General features: G+C 50.4%; 1 protein-coding gene across 1 annotated transcript in view; it reads left to right on the top strand.

Moving 5' to 3' along the window:
• The first annotated feature begins 1,120 nt into the window (after window positions 1–1,120).
• The window catches only part of LOC117998601, a 38,632-nt gene continuing 22,768 nt past the window's right edge, over window positions 1,121–16,984 (top strand). Inside the window, exons 1-2 of the mRNA XM_034987363.1 lie at window positions 1,121–2,176; window positions 12,477–12,619. Of these exons, the coding sequence (XP_034843254.1) occupies window positions 1,908–2,176; window positions 12,477–12,619 (412 nt within the window). The 5' untranslated portion in view covers window positions 1,121–1,907. The remainder of the gene's footprint in view (window positions 2,177–12,476; window positions 12,620–16,984) is intronic.

Consider the following 16,984-nt stretch of genomic DNA (forward strand, 5'->3'; position numbering starts at 1 on the left):
CCTGTCACAATGGCTAAAATAAAAAACACAAGAAACAAGAGGTCGGCGAGGATATAGAGAAAAAGGAACCCTCGTGCACTGTGGGTGGGAATGCAAACTGGGGCAGCCACTGTGGAAAACAGTATGGAATTTCCTTTAAAAATTAAAAATAGAACTACCCTATGACCCAGCAATTGCACTACTGGGTATTTACCCAAAGAATACAAAAACACCAATTCACCCCCCACCCCATGTTTATTGCAGCATTATTTACAATAGCCAAGATATGGAAGCAGCTCAAGTGTCCGTTGATAGATGAAGGGATAAAGAAGACGTGGTGTATACACAGAATGGAATATTACTCAGCCATAAAAAAGAATTAACTCTTGCCATTTGCAGCAACATGGATGGAGCTAGAGAGTATTTTGCTGAGTGAAATAAGCCAGTCAGAGAAAGACAAATACCATATAATTTCATTTATATGTGGAATTTAAGAAACAAAACAAATGAGCAAAGGGAAAGAGAGAGAGAGAGAGAGAGACAAACCCAGAAACAGACTCTTAGCTATAGAGAACACACTGCTGGTCACCAGAGGGCAGGTTGGGGAGGGGGGAAACGGGTGATGGGGATGAAGAGTACACTTATCATGATGAGCACTGCATAATGTATAGAATTGTTGAATCGCTAAAAAAAGAAAAACTACAACAAAATCGTCCTCCTTGCCCTCTGGCTCCTGACTATCCCTTGCCTCCCTTCTGCATTCGAACTTCCCACGAGAGGGGCGTACACTTGCCGTCTCCCCCTCGTCCCTCTGGCCTCTCCTCCCCGAGTCCCACATCGCGGGACCGTCCTCCTGGCCCCCTGCAGGGCCTGGTGCTGCGACACTCTCCCTCCCCAAGGCCTCTCCCCGGGCCCCGCGCCAGTCACCCGAGGGCATTCTGCCCCCTGCTCTGGGCCACACACATTCTGCGACTCTTTTTTTTTTTTTTTTTTTTTAAGATTTTATTTATTTGACAGAGAGAACACAAGCAGAGGGAGACAGGGAGAAGCAGGCTCCCTGCTGAGCAAGGAGCCTGATGTGGGACTCGATCCCAGGACCCTGGGATCATGACCCAGGCCGAAGGCAGCCGCTTAACTGACTGAGCCACCCAGGCGTCCCACATTCTGCGACTCTTGCTGGGCTCTGGGGCTCTTCCTGGGCCTTTCATTTCTTCTGGTCACTATCACCACTCCCGGGACAATCACAGCCATCAAATCCCTGTCACCAGCCCAGCTGGCTCTGCTGACCTCCCGTTCACAGGTGCCCCGCGGACGTCCCTCAGAGGAGTCACACCTCAGACGCGACACGTCAGAACTGAACTCATGGTCCTTCCGGGAGCAGCCCCTCCTGCGTCTGTGTCCTTATGGGCTGTCCCCTCTGCCAGGCACTCCCTTGCCACACAGAGCTGCTATGGACAAAAGGCCTTTCATGCTGCAAGACTCAGCTCTAGAGCAGAGATGGTCAGTGTCCCCTGGAGGTGATGACATCGGTCATCTCTGGCGACGCCTCCCTCCAGGCTGGAAGAGCCAGGTGCCAGGAGGGGGGCTGCCGGCAGCCCTGCAGGCCAGTGTCTTCATCTGGACAAGGGGGACCGTAACCTCCAACTCACCTGCTTCCCCGGGCGGACCTGAAGGCTGCCATGTCAAGTGGGGAGCGTGGTTAGGGTTCTCTTTCTTAGACACGAGCAAGGGGCTTGAAATTAAACCACTTATAGGGAGAAAGGCACTTTGAGCTGACTTTTGGGGGGAACCTCACTTCATTCATTCATTCATTCATTCAACATTGCTGGGCTTGAATCAAACCCAGGCCCTCCCTCCAGAAGCCCTTGGGCAGTGGGGCTGAGAGAGGAGAAAGCCGACCGTGTCTCTGCTGGGTCACCAGGGCCCGGATGGGGGCAGGGAGAGGTGAGGCAGGGCAGAGAGCCAAGCTCCTGGGCCCCCAGAAGGATGTGGAGGCTGACCCGCTGCTGTCCCCATGTTGGGAGGAGAGCTGGAACACAAACCCAATTTCCTCTAAGACCTGCCAAGAATGGCTGGGCGCCTCCCCAGAACAGTCCGCAACTGCCATTCATCTCCCGGGGCCAGGAGCCTACAGGACCTTGTGGGATTTCGTTTCTCAGAGTGGGGCTCCTGGACCAGCAGCAGCCCCTGGGAACTGGTGAGAATGCAAGATTTTATTTATTTATTTGAGAGAGAGAATGAGAGAGAGAGAGCACATGAGAGGGGGGAGGGTCAGAGGGAGAAGCAGACTCCCCGCCGAGCAGGGAGCCCAATGCGGACTCGATCCCAGGACTCCAGGATCATGACCTGAGCTGAAGGCAGTCGCTTAAACAACTGAGCCACCCAGGTGCCCCAGTAAATAAAATCTTAAAAAACAAAAAAAGAAAGAACCATTTCCACTTTCTTCCGAAGTTCAACCAAAGTGACACAAAAGCCATAGCTCCTCAGGGACAGAACTCCCAGGAAAGAAGGGGGTGGTGACACTTGGGAAGCCGAAAGGCAGAGAATGAGACTAACTCCTCTAACAGACCCCCAAAAAGAGGAACGCCAAGCTGATGTGGGCCAAGTCCAGGGGCTGCAGAATCCCGCTAGACTCGGCTCAGAAAACAGGGGTGCTTGAAAAGGGGGTAGATGCGGATTTCTGCTTCTAGCTCTGTTGGAGAAGTTTGCAACAGACTGATGATGCCGCCGAGATCTGGGATCTGGGAAAGCCAGGCACAGTGCACAGCCAGCCCCAACCACAACACTGAAAACATTCTGAAGGCTTTCAAAGCTACCAAAGGAACCACAGCTGAGGGGATCCAATTCTGGAGAAGGGGAACGACCTTCTAGAGCAGATGTTCCCTCTGGCCATCTGTTCACTTGGGAGTGGGGCAGGAAGCTGGGTAAACGGCCTGGGCAGAGGGCTGCAGAGAAGTCAGCTTTTGACCATCTTGTGAACCTTGACAGCAAAATTTAGAGCCTCGAGAGCCAGGATCCCAGAGAGAAGGGAAGGGCAGAGAATGGAGCCCCACGTCCTCCCTGTTTCCCCCAGAGAGCTGTAGATTTCTGAAGGCATACAGGACAGTAGGTGAAGAAGGCAAGCAGAAGCCTCTGACCATCAGAGCGGAGGTGGGGTGGGTGCGGGGAGGGAAGCCGGGTCTCCACACTGGGGAACGGAGGAGCTCAGCCCTTTGCCAGAGCAAGGACACTTGCCACTCCTGCCCACAGGAGCTGGCCTAGGTCCTGGGCCGTTCTCATTCCTTTCCTCTCTGAACGACGGTTTTCCGTTGCAGTGATCTTGTTCACTTCATACTCTCATGCCCCGGAAGTTCTGAAGTCAGATGCTTGTCTCTTAGCCTTCGGACTAATTACTCCCATGACAGGTGGAGTAGAAAAATAAGAAATAAAAATAACGAATAACCATTTGGAAGACAGAAATGACATAACCAAGAAGGCGATTTTAATAGAGATTATTGAGGGGTCCCTGGCTGGCTCAGTCAGAGGAGTACATGACTCTTGGTCTCGGGGTGTTGAGTTCATACCCCACATTGGGTGTAGAGATTACTTAACTAAATAAATAAACTTATTGAATTCTATACTCTGAAAACAGAACACACCTTTCTTGCAGTCACCAGTGGGACATTCGCAAAAATCTACTATACATACTAGCAGATGACAAAGGAAGACTTGACAAATGCCCTCAAGGATATGTAGGACAGATGATATTTCTCTGAGCGTGATGTGGAAAGACGCAATAATACAGTTATTAGTCTGCTAGGGTCACCATGCAAAGCACCACAGACTGGGGGGGCTTAACCAACAGAAATTTATTTTCTCACAATCCTGGAGGCCAGAAGTCCAAGATCAAGGTGTTGGCAGGATTGGTTTCTTCTGAGGCCTCTCTCCTTGGCTTGTGGATGGTCATTCTCTCCCTGTGTCCCCACATGATCATCCCTCTATGTCTGTCTTAATCTCTTTATACAAGGACACCAGTCCTGTTGGATTAGGGCCCACCCACATGACCTCTTTTATCTTACCTCGATAAAGGGCCTGCCTCCAAATACAGTCACATTCTGAGCTACTGGGGGTTAAGACCTCAACACATGAATTTTGCAGGGGGACACAATTCAGCCTGTACCGTAAAATAAACAACCCTGCCTCCTGGCAAAGGTCCTACATCCAGAAATCCTAAAGCCTCTTAAACAACACTTGGGGGGAAAAGGAAATCAAAATCCAAACTGCAGTCAATCAGAGAAAGACAATTATCATATGAGCTCATTCATGTGTGGAATTTAAGAAACAAAACAGGATCATGGGGGAAGGGAGGGGAAAATAAAACAAGACAAAGTCAGAGAGGGAGACGAACTGTAAGAGACTCTTAATCATAGGAAACAAACCGAGGGCTGCTGGAGGGGAGGGGGTAACTGGGTGATGGACGTTGAGGAGGGCACGTGATATTATATAAGCACTGGGTGTTATATAAGACTGATGAATCACTGAACTCTACCTCTGAAACATAATAAACTATATGTTATTAACTGAATTTAAATTTAAAAAAATCCAAACTGCAGAACATTTAGAAGAGACCAATAAAAGCACATGTCAGAACCTTTGGGATAAGGGGTAAAGCAGGATTCTCTCTATTTTAAAGGACAAGAAGCTATTTGCATTAACAAACAAGAGAGAAAGAATGAAAATTTAATCACGGCACAGAGAGGTTATGGAACATGCCCAAGAACATGGATATTTAAATTGCAGCCCCGTTGGGGCGCCTGGGTGGCTCAGTTGGTTAGGTGACTGCCTTCGGCTCAGGTCATGATCCTGGAGTCCCTGGATCGAGTCCTGCATCGGGCTCCCTGCTCAGCAGGGAGTCTGCTTCTCCCTCTGACCCTCTTCCTTCTCGTGCTCTCTGTCTCTCATTCTCTCTCTCTCAAATAAATAAAATCTTTAAAAAAAAAAAAAAAGCGTGCAGCAACAGGCGACCACCTAAATAACCATAAAATAGTTAAGCCAGGAGACACCAAACAGCAACATATAGGAACAAACAGGCAGCCACCTTGCCCAGTTCCAGGGGAGAAATAAAATCATGAATTAGCTTTTCTCCTATGCATCTAGAAAGGTATCAGCTGCGTCCCATCACTGGGACAATCGAGAAACGAGGCCTCCAAATCATTTCCCGTAGATCTCTCAGTGAACCTGGTGGAGAGGGATTTTGCTGGTTGTTTTGCCATGAAATATCTCCAAGGTATATTGTTAAGGGAACAAGCAAGATACACAACTGTGCATCCAAACAACTACAGAGCACGTGTGTGTGTTTTGAGGATAGATATGCTTGTATATACAAAGAACATCTCGAGAAGAGCACAGAGAATCAGCTAACAGCAGTTCCCTCTGCAGAGGGAAATTAGGTAACTGAGGATTGGGGCGAGAAGGAGGCTCACTTCTCCCCCCTACACCCTTTTTTGTAGTTTGGACCATATGCAAATATTACCTACCCTGATAAATTTTGGTCTGTTTTTTTTTTTAAAGATTGATTGGTTGATTTGGGAGAGAGAGAGAGCACGAGGGGAGGGAAGGGCAGAGGGAGAGAATCCTGAAGCAGACTCTCCACGGAACGTGGAGCCCAGCACGGGGCTTGATCCCATGACCCATGAGATCATGACCAGAGCCAAAACCAAGAGTCGGACACTCAACTGACTGAGCCACCCAGGCGCCCCTGGTTTTGTTTTTTATAGGACTTTTTTTTTAAGATTAAAAAACGTTTTTTTAAAGTGATATCTGCACCCAACATGGGGCCTGAACCCACAACCACAAGATCAAGAGTCACATGCTCTACTGACTGAGTCAGCCAGGCGCCCCTTGTTTTTCATAGTACTTTTTGAATTAACAGACTTTAGGTTGTAGGGCAGTTTCCATTTACAGACGATTGAGCAGATAGCAGATGTTCTTAATCAAGTTGAGGAAGTTCCCTGCTATGCTAGTTTGCTGAGTGGGTGTGGGGTTTTGTCAAATGCTTTTCTCTGCAACTAGTGATATGGTTATATGATGTTTCTCCTTTAACCTTTGATGTAATTGATTGCATTAATTGAGTCTTGGATGTTGAACCAGTTTTGCATACCTGGAATAAATTCCACTTGGTCCTGGTATATAATTCTTTTCATGCATAATGGTGCTTTTAATTTGCCAATATTCTGTTGAGGATTTTTGCATCTATGTTCATGAGAGATATTGATCTACTGTTTCCCTTTCTTGTAAGGTCTTTGTCAGGTTTTGGTATTAGGGTAATGCTGGGGTCATTTGTTTCTGTTCTCTCTAAGGGATTATAGATCATCGGTGGAATTTTTTTCCAAATGTTTGGTAGAATTCACCAGTGAGACCATTTGGGCCTGGTGCTTTCTGTTTGGGAAGGTTATGCAGGAGAAATGTTCTATAATCTTATAATTAAATCTTCCCGAGGCCTGTTGTTTTTGGCAGGCCACAGTCCATGGGCTATGACCTTCAGAGGAGTTTCTTAGTCATTTTTTTTCCTTCCCTTATGTAAGACCAGAAGGCCAGAGGACGTGGAGTTGGCTAATTTCCCTTTCCCCGGTGGGATAAGGTTCTGGTACAGTCCTATCTTTAAGGGTTGGCTTTGCTACCAAAGGAGTTCAAAACACCCCTCTCCCTATTCCCAAATACACTGCTTTGGCATATTGATTATGCTGGATTAAAAGCACTTGAAAAGTGGATGCCAACCGGGTACACTCTGACCTTCCCCTTTTCCTTCTGAAAACAGGAAATAAAATGCCCATGTCAAAGGTGCCTTCTCTGTACCAGGAGGAAGAAACAGAAAGTTAAGGCCAAGAGAAATTTGCACAAACAGACTTTGTTAGAATAACTCTTACCTTCCTTTAGTCTTCCCACAGATTTTAGTTACTTTTCCACAATTGCTACTCTGTATTCAACCTTGTATCTTGGGCCTTATTATTCTTGGGGTCTTCATTTGTCTTGTGAGAGCACCCAAGTACTTGTAAATAAAATTTGTATGCTTTTCTGCTGTTAATCTGTTTTTGTTTTTGCTCCTGATTTTTAAAAAGATTTATGTATTTATTTTAGAAGTGGGGAGGGGCAGAGGGTGAGGGAGAGAGAGTCTTAAGCAGATCCTGAGCTGAGCATGGAGCCCGATGTGGGGCTTGAGCTCATGACCCTAAGATCTCATCCCGAGCCAAAACCAAGAGTCCAACGCTTAACTGACGGAGCCACCCAGGCGTCCCCTGTTCTTGTTTTTTTTTAAAGTAGGCTCCATGCCCAGCATGGAGCCCAATGTGGGGCTTGAACTCACGATCCTGAGATCAAGACCTGAGCTGAGATCAAGAGTTGGACGTTTGACCAACTAAGGAGCCACCCAGGCGCCCCCGTCTGTCTTACGTCAGTCCCAGCTGGAAACCCTAAGAGGGTAGAGGAAAATGTGTACTACTTCTGCATTACAGAGAATAGAAAGAATAGAATGCCTGTGATGTATGTCAAAATAGTTGGTTTTCCCCTTTCCCTGCCCAAAGCTCAGCCTGAAAGTGTGGGGATTTCCTTGAGCTTTTATCTTTTTTTTTTTTTAAAGATTTTATTTATTTACTTATTTGAGAGAGAAAGAGAGAAACAGCGTGAGAGGGGATAGGGTCAGAGGGAGAAGCAGGCTCCCCGCTGAGCCGGGAGCCCGATGTGGGACTCGATCCCAGGACTCTGGGATCATGACCTGAGCCGAAGGCAGACGCTTAACCAACTGAGCCACCCAGGCGCGCGAGCTTTTATCTCTTGAGCTGGTCTATCCTGAGCCTCTAGCAACTGTCAAGTATAGCTCAAGTGTTCCTGCCAGGACCAGCTCCAGCTTCAGGCTTTTGCTCCTCAGCAGCCGTGATTCTCTGTATCTGCCTCTCTCCAGTCTTTGGGCCACTGGTTTGCCCTGTGACCCCAATTCTCTAATGGATCTGAGAAAAGTTGTTGATTTTCAGTTGGCTCAGCTTCTTTTGTTGTTATTGTGAGGATGGGAATGATGGCCTCCAAGCTCTTTACATGTTGCCCTGGAAATTGAACATTCTCATTTTTTTTTAAGAGGGGAAAAAAAAACCCTACCGCTCTGATGGTAAATACTTGGTCACTCTCTTGATGTGCCTTTGAACCCTGGTGCTGCTCGGGGCTCTGTCCAGATATCCATCACTGCACTCCAGCCCAGTCTGTCCTTGGAGCCCGAGCTCCAAAGCCCATCTGCCTTTGACCTCCCACCCGGACAGCACAGGAGCCTCAGTGCATCTCAAACACACGCCCAATTTGAATTCACCATGATTCTCCCCCAAAGCAGCCACACCCAGGTTCCCCATCTCAAATGACAGGTATCCAGGGACCCACGCCAGAAACCTAGCTTCCTTCCAGAGGCCTGCCTCTCCTTGACCCACAGCCCTTGGGTCCCGTGGCGTCTGCAGCTGGCCCGTTTACCCACAGCCATCCCAGGCACCTGCTGTAGAGCGGTCTCAGCATCCTTTCTCTGGGTTCTCTGAGTGGCCTCCTCGTTGGCCCCTGTCAGCACCCTCTATGCTTTCCCACTGCTACCAGGGACGTCTTCCCCTAAAACATCCACTCATGCCCTGCCCCAGCATGCCAACGACCATGGGCCCCCAGGTGTGTGCAGGATAAACTGTAAATCATTTCTGGGTCACAACATTGGTTTAGATGACCCTGGTACCTGCTCTGTTCTCTGACTAGAAGCCCCTCCCTGTCCCCAGCATCTTCTTCTTCCAAAACTGCTTGCTTCCTTTCCACAATAGACCATGTGCTCTTGCTCACCCATGTGTTAGACTTAAACAGGCAGGTAGAATATTCCAGGTGAAGGCAACACCTGCCCCTCCATCTGCCTCCCATCCTGGCAGGCTCAGCTCAGACATCATCTCCTCCAGAAGTCTCCCAGACTTGAGTAAACATCAGTGGTATGCCAGCAAACGAACCACTCGCCCTCCAGGAAGGAAGCCCGGATTTGTAGTGTTGGCCAATGTTCATGGTGTAAATACTCCTGCCACGGCCAATTTCACACTACCAGTGTGCCATCTGTGAATGCGAGTTGGGAAGAGATGCCCACCATTGGCTCTCTCCAGCTGATGGGAGTTGGCTCTAGCACATAACTGGTGGATGAGCCTCTCTGGGCTCACATCCCACCTGTATTCTCCTCCATCCAAGTACTGATCACAAGGCAATGCTAAAAAACAAACAAACGTCTGGTGGCCCAACAGGACAGAGTAGCTCTATTCCCCTCCCGATGCCTCCCTGGCTGTATGACCTGAGCTCAGTGACCCAGCCTCGTTAAGCCTCTGGTTTGTCATCTGTGAAATGGTCAAAATCATATGTTCTCCCTAAGCTTGCATAGAAATTAAGTAGAGGTAGGGGTACCTAGGTGGCTCAATCGGTTAAGCGTCAGGCTCTTGGTTTCTGATCCCGTGGTGATCTCAGGGTGTGGAATTGAGCCTCGTGTTGGGCTCCATGCTCAGCCCAAAGTTGGCTTGAGATTCTCTCTCCCTCTCCCTCCCCCTCTACCCTTCCCCCTGCATGCGCACATGCGCATTACACATGCTCTCTTTCTCTCAAACAGCCTTAAAAAAAAAAAAAAAAAGAAATTAAATAGATGTAAAAACTGTAAAATCCTGTTAAGAAACTAGGGGGTCAGTCAAGGAGAGGGGAAGGCCACTGTAAGGCTGAGGACCAACAAGAGCAAAGAGAGCAGCATGAAGAAGAGGATGTGTCCCCTTTGTTGGAGGAAACTGTGACTCCAGGGCAGGAAGGCAGGGGGCAGATCCAGAAAGGTAGGCTTTGGAGGGCAGTCTAAAGGGGCAGGACCTCATCCTCAGCCCTGGGAGTTTTGGGAAGTTCAAAGAGAAAAACTGGACCAAATACCCTAGAAGCGGGACAGCAGTCAGGGGCTGCTGGGAGTGGACACGGAGCTGGCCGGGAAACACCCTTCCAGAGTCTGGGCCTGGATGTAGGGACAGAGGAGAGGGCTGGAGGCAGGGGTGTTTGTTTTCATCCCCAGAAATGGGTTGACAGCCTTGGGTATCTTAGTTATCAAGCTCAGGAGGCAAGAGGCTCGTTAAGCATCCTGGGAAATTTCCTGATATAGCCAAGGATGGGGAAGAGCCCCATCCTGGGGAAGAGGCTTTGGTGAAAGAAACCAAGGTCCATTGCATTTGCCTGGAAAAAAGACTTAACTTCAACTTCATCAAAGGACCCTGCTTCCAGGCCCTCCATGGCTCTCTGTTAATTCTGTTTGGCAAGACTCAAAAGCCCTGTGTGAGCTGGGGTCTTGCTGCTCAAAGAGTGGGTCTGGGACCACCAGTAGCTGCAGCTGGGAGCCTCTCAGAGTCTGCCTTGCAACCCGTCCCCCGGGGAACCGCGTGCACGGTGAGTCCTGGCTTCAGTCCCAGGCCCCTGTCCATCTTGCATTTCCAGGACCTCAAACATTGTGGACGCCTCAGAAAGGCCTGAGTGTGGGACTGCTGATGGGCTGAGGGCTGCCACAGGGGGTGAAAGGAGCAGGCGTGTTTGAGGCAGCGAGGAGGTGAGATCGTCCAGACTCGGCGGTTGGCTGCCTCACGCAGGGGCGGCGGGGTGGCGGAGCAGGGAGAGAGGAGAGGGGGGCCCAAGAGGTTGATGCTGCCGTTTCCAGTGGCTCTGGGTCCTGCAGCTCCTCTGTGGGCTGGACGAGGGCTCAGCTTTGGAAGGCCAGGGTAGGATGGAGGCCAGCCCACATGTGCGTGAGACGCCTGAAGGGGCCTGGAAAAGGGCCAGGGACTCCAGAATGGAAGGGATGGGTGGAGGACGGAGAGTCGTCCGGAGGATGGCCAGTCAGAGGGCAGGAGGCTAAGAGCGCGGAGAGTTTATGGTAAACAGCCTAATGCCACCAGGAAGTCAGAAATTCAGCCCGTAAACCCCCCCGGTGAGTTTGCAGATGGGGCTATTACAGTCAGGAGACCTCGGTCCCCAGAGAGGACGGCCACAGCTATGTGGACTTCCTTCCCTAAAGCTCCTCTATGTTATAAACGAAACTTCGAAATCCAATTCATCTGGAGTATTCCAACCTTGATTATAAACTTGATTAAGTATATCTCTGTCAACAGTATAAACCGCGATTGCAGATTTCTCATGGCGAGGTCCAAGAACAGCTCTGTCATAACCTTTATACTTAAAAACTCTTCTGAAATGTCAAGGCCATAGGCACCATTTCCATCCTTGCTTTTGTTTCTTCTTAGGGATTTTGCTGTACTTGTTTGCTTTCTCCCTAGAGCTTTGGTGATGAAATTTGGATACCAGCTCATGTTTACGATAATCTCCCAGGACAAGCTGAGGTCACTGGATCTGGATGTTTGATTTGGGTCCTCAGTCAGGCACTGGGACACAGGGCTTAGCTGCCTCTCCTGGGATGAGACTTGGCTAAGTAGCCACTGTGGACCTCCTCTGTGAAGCCCCGTTCTCCTGGACAACCGACGGTGACCTCCACGCTATGCACCTGAGGGAGTCTTGTCCACCCTAGAGTTTCCGTGGGGTCCCCAGAACATGCAAGTCCATTCTCCTTTCTTTGGTGTATTCTAGGCCTCCAGCCCAGAGCTCCAAGTTTATTCTTTTCTGATTACACAGATAAAGCAAACACATCTCTCTAATTTGTTAACAACAATAAAATAAAAAAACCCAACAAGATACACAGACCAATGCATCCCAACTTAAGCTCAATAAAAATTCAAACAAGTCATATGACAGTCATCTTTCTTATATTACAACTCTCTTGGAATGCCTTATATTAACCTTTCTCCTCTGAGTATCATTATAACCATGACCGTTCATATATTCCAGTTAACCGTAATTATTTCAACCGATAGTTTTTGATGCTCATATTAGTAAAGCTTGGTTCGTGTTGGGGGAGACTTTTGATGGTTCCATTGTCTCTCCTCTGCTCCCCTAATATTTCTGAGGGTGACTTTACTTTCTGGCCACACCAGGGTATCCCGGACCATTCTCATTTTCTCTTTATGTTCCAAAGAATCCTGGTTTCCTTTAGGGGAGAAGGTCTTAGAGGCAAAAGTCTGGGCACTGGGGTGTCCCTGAGACGTGGGGATGGTTCAGAAACTCCTGTGGCTTTTAGGACACTCTGGTCAGAAACGAAACCAGAAATGCTTCTATGTTTTTAAGGTCATATGTTTACACAAATTCTTGCAGTCTGTGGTTCTATTTTTTTTTTAAAGATTTTATTTATTTATTCATGAGAGACAGAGAGAGAGACAGAGGCAGAGGGAGAAGCAGGCTCCCCACAGAGCAGGAAGCCCGATGCGGGACTCGATCCGAGGACCCTGGGATCATGACCTGAGCCAAAGGCAGACGCTTAACCGACTGAGCCACCCAGGCGTCCCAGTCTGTGGTTCTATTAACAAAGGTTAACGATATTGTTGTTGTTAATCCGATATTGACAGGATTGACAGGCAGGTCAGTGTGACACTAGCAAGAGCCCTCAACCCGGAGGGGGACAGGAAGCAGACGAGAACGGGCACCGGGGACCAGAAAGGGAAGGATCGCAACAGAGCAGAGATGAGTCTTTTGAGAAACCTGGCTGAAGGTAAGAGAGCCTTGGAGGTCACGAGGTAAGGGAGGAGGTTGTTTTGCTTTTTGATTTCTTGTCCTTTTTATTAAGATGGGCGAGGATGCAGCTTGCTTAATGGGTGGAGCAGAAAGTGTCAGTAGTGAAAGGCTGAATCAAATAGGATTCTTCTATGTACAAGGAAAAAAGATCTAGCTCATCTGGTTAAACCAAACTGTAAAATGGGGAGGCCTGTGGGCCACGCAGGTCAGGCCACGGGGACACACAGGCTCCAGAGATGGCCCGTTCCCCTGCCTGTGTCTCATGGCTCAGCCTCCCGAGGAGGTAGGCTCTATTCAGAGATGGGCCCTCCCCTCATGTGGTGGCCAGACACCACCGAGCTCTAGTCTACACCCTCCCCACTCCTTGTCCAGAAGCAAAACACACCCAGAGCCCGTGCAGAAGAAAGAGGACACATCTTTCTCCCAGACTTCTGCAAAAAACCCAGGGCGGCCAGACTGGGCGTCTCTGGCAGCACTTTACACATGGGTAAACTGAGGCCACAGCAGGGCTGACATGTGGGCTCTTCCATCCCCACCTACTTCCTCCATGCACTCCCTTCAGTTTCCCCCAACAGCCAGGCCAGAGCAGACCGAGGGGGGTTTGACCTCGGAGTCTGCCAAGGGCTTGGTCTCTGGCAAACTCCAGTTCTAATCTCTGTCCACCCTGACGTGCTCTGTGAGCTTGGCAAGTTCCAACTCAGCCTCAGTTTCCTCATCTGTAAAGTGGGGATGGTGACAGCATGATCTCAGAGGGTTGTGAGTTTAAATAAACTGCTAGGAGGGACAGCTAGAAGGGATAGCTGTTCTTCCCCTGCGCCGTTAGGAAGAGCTTGTGGGGCTGGGCATAGCCAGGAAGGGGCTCCCCTAAGAAGGTCACCTCCTCTCAATTCTCTTTCAATTCTTCTGCTTAGGTCCAGGGGCGAATCTATTCTAGGTGCTTTGATACCTTGCTACACTTTGTGAATCTCACATTTTAATAAAGAGAGGGTAGGAGGGGGGAGCCTGGGTGGCTCAGTCGTTAAGAGTCTGCCTTCAGCTCAGGTCATGATCCCGGGGTCCTGGGATCGAGCCCCGCATCGGGCTCCCTGCTCCGCGGGAAGCCTGCTTCTCCCTCTGCCTCTGCCTCTGCCTCTCTCTCTGTCTCTCATGAATAAATAAATAAAATCTTAAAAAAAAAAAAAAAAAAGAGAGGGTAGGAGGGCAAAGGGGTCCCCAGAGCTGTAGAACATTGTTTGTTGTTTTTTAAAGATTTTATTTATTTAGAGGTGCCTGGGTGGCTCAGTCGGTTAAGCAACTGCCTTCGGCTCAGGTCATGATCTCGGGAGTCCCAGGATGGAGTCCTACATCGGGCTCCCTGCTCAGCGGGGAGTCTGCTTCTCCCTCTGCCCCTCCCCCCTCTTGTGCTCTCTCTCTCTCTCAAATAATAAAATATCTTTTAAAAAAGATTTTATTTATTTATTCATGAGAGAGAGAGAGGGAGGCAGCAGGCAGAGAGAGAAGCAGACTCCCCGCTGAGCAGGGAGCCCGATGTAGGACTCCATCCTGGGACTCCTGAGATCATGACCTGAGCTGAAGGCAGATGCTCAACCGACTGAGCCACCCAGGCGCCCCCCTAGAATATTGTCATTTTTACTGTTGCCTTCTATTCTAGGCTAGTAATAGTGGTATCCTATCTAGGACAGTAATATAAAGTTTCCTTTTAAAATACATTTATTGAAATGAAAAAGCCAATACAAAGAAAAAGGGTTGTGAATATTACCACTGGTGAAATCCTACGGGTTCATTCATTCTACACGTGTGCTGAGTGTCCAGTCACTCTGTTCCAGACACTGTTCCAGGAGGGAGACATAGCAGTGAACAAGTCAGCAGGAACCCCCGCTCTGTGGAACTCACAATCCCGTGCAGAGGACAGGCATTAAAATACATGTATAAGTGAAAAACATAAAGCATGTCACATGGTGGTAAGCGTATGGGGGAAAATCGAGGTGAGAAAGCAGTGAGTGGGGAGTGCATGCCTGATCTGAGACAGGGAGGTCACGGAATACTCACTCAGAAGCCGACATTGAAGCTTGAACCTGAAGGTGAGGGAGAGAGCCACGTAGGTATCTAGGCAAGGCTGTTCCAGGCGGAGAGCCTGTTCGAGCGAGAGGAAAGGCCCTGGAGGGGGTGAGCGCCAGCAAGGAGGCCAGCGTGGCTGGGCAGGGTCCCCATCCAAGAAAGGGATGAGGCCACGGTGAGGCAGGGGCTTTTCTTCTGAGCTCAGTGAGGAGCCACTGGAAGGGTTTGGCCAGAGGAGGGATGTGGCCTGACCTCCTTCTCCCATCATCCCTCGGGCTGCTGTTTGGACCGGGGAGTGGGGGAGGCAGAACTACAGGCCAGACGAGGTCCCTGGGGAGAGGCTAGTGGCTTGGACAGGGGGAGGGGTGAGAAGTGTCAGATTCTGGACATATTTTCATCTTTTTCAAGGCGGATCTGATAGCATTTGCCATTGGCGTGGGTGTGGGGAAGGTGTGTGGTGGGCGGAGAGGAGTCAGGGCTTGGGGCCCAAGCGGCAGGAAAGGGAGCTGTCCTTAACTGAGATGGGGGAGATGCAGGACAGCGTGGGGGAGACCGGGCTGCTGGCTGGAGCCCTGTAAGGGAGCACAGTTAGAAATGTGCCTTCACCTGGGTGGCTCAGTTGGTTAAGCGACTGCCTTCGGCTCAGGTCATGATCCTGGAGTCCCGGGATCGAATCCCACATCGGGCTCCCTGCTCGGCGGGGAGTCTGCTTCTCCCTCTGACCCTCCCCCCTCTCATGTGCTCTCCCTCTCTCATTCTCTCTGTCTCAAATAAATAAATAAAATCTTAAAAAAAAAAAAAGAAAAGAAATGTGCCTTCAGGGAGAGGTCCGGGCAGCGGGCCACATCTGGGCGCCATGCGCAGATAGATGCCTCCAAAGCCAAGGGTTGGACGACAACATCAAGGTAAAGAGTCGGGGAAGGAGCAGAAGATCAAGAGCTGAGCACAGCCTGTGGAAACTTCTAGAGGCTGGGGAGAGAAGGGGGTCCGCGGAGGAGGATGAGGGTGGGCACAGAGGAGAAGTGGTCAGGTGTGGCATCTGGGAAACCAGAAGAGTAAAGTGCTTCAGAGAACAGGGAGTGGGCAGCAGTGACAGGTGCTGCTGGAGGGACCAGTGAGGCAAGGAGCAGGCTCCATGTGGACCTAGGAACATGGGCATAGCTGGGGACCAAAATGACAGATTTAGTGGGCTAGTGGGGGTAGGGGTTTGAGGGACAAAGGAGGGGAAAAACCGGAGAGACAGGACTTTTGCTATAAAGGGAAGGACAAAGGTGAGGCAGTAGGGAAGGGGAGCGGGTTAGGGGATCCTAAGGGGGTTTTGGTTTTAAGATTGGAGAAGTACCTAAAGGGGTTTTGGTTTCCTTCTTTTGGTTTTTAAGATAGGAGAAGTGTGTGGGTTGATGAGAAGGAGCAGGGCAGGGGAGACTCTTGGTTTCAGGTTAGGTGGTGATCTCAGCAGAGTTGCTGAGTCAGTGTGGGCTTGAAGGGTGGCAGCTTGTGGACAAGGGGAGGGGGTCCTGCGGTCCCTTGGGTCCTGGGAGGGAAGGCAGCGCATAAGTACCAGGTCAGGAGGCTGCAGATGGGTGGTGGAAGCCCATGGGAATTTTCTTCCCATTCGTTCATTCAAAGGCACCTACTAAGTGCTAGGCTGTTGCAGGGCTGGGATGGAGAGTTTTCATGTTCTCAAAGGTGGCCTGGGGACCAGTCATCCGCTGAGGGGGAGGAGGAGCCCCGAGGAGTGAGGACAACCCAGCCGGCGGCCAGTGGACCCGGAGGAGAGTGAGTGGGGCCAGGACGCAGCAGCAGCAACAAGGGCCTTCGGAAGTTGTGAAGGTTCAAGCAAATAAGGGAAATTCGGCAAAACACTGAGCCACGCCGCAGGCCGAGCGTTCAGCACCAGTCACAGCTGGGGCGTGCGGTGGGGAGGTTCATGAGTGTGTTCTAGGCTGTGGCATCAGGCAGGCCCGGTTCCAATACTGACACTGCCCCTTCTCAGTTGCATGACCTTCAAGGGACTTAACGGCCGAGCCTCAGTTTTCTCATCTGTTAAGTGGGGAAATCGGATTACAAGCCCACAGAGTAGGCGACAGGGAGGCCAGGGGAGCGCTCCGGACCTGTTGACGGCGGTCCAGGCCCGGCGCGGGAGCAGCGGGGACGCGCGGGGCCGAGGAGCCGGGACCCGGCGGGGGCGGCGGGCGGGGCGGCGCTGACCACGCCCGGGCCGGAGGGGCGGTGCTCCCGCCGCCGGACTCCCGGCACCGCCGCCCGCCGCCCGCCGCCCGCC

Source organism: Mirounga leonina, unplaced genomic scaffold, assembly GCF_011800145.1.
Source record: "Mirounga leonina isolate KUSES-001 unplaced genomic scaffold, KU_Mleo_1.0 Mir_418, whole genome shotgun sequence".
NCBI lineage: Eukaryota > Metazoa > Chordata > Mammalia > Carnivora > Phocidae > Mirounga > Mirounga leonina.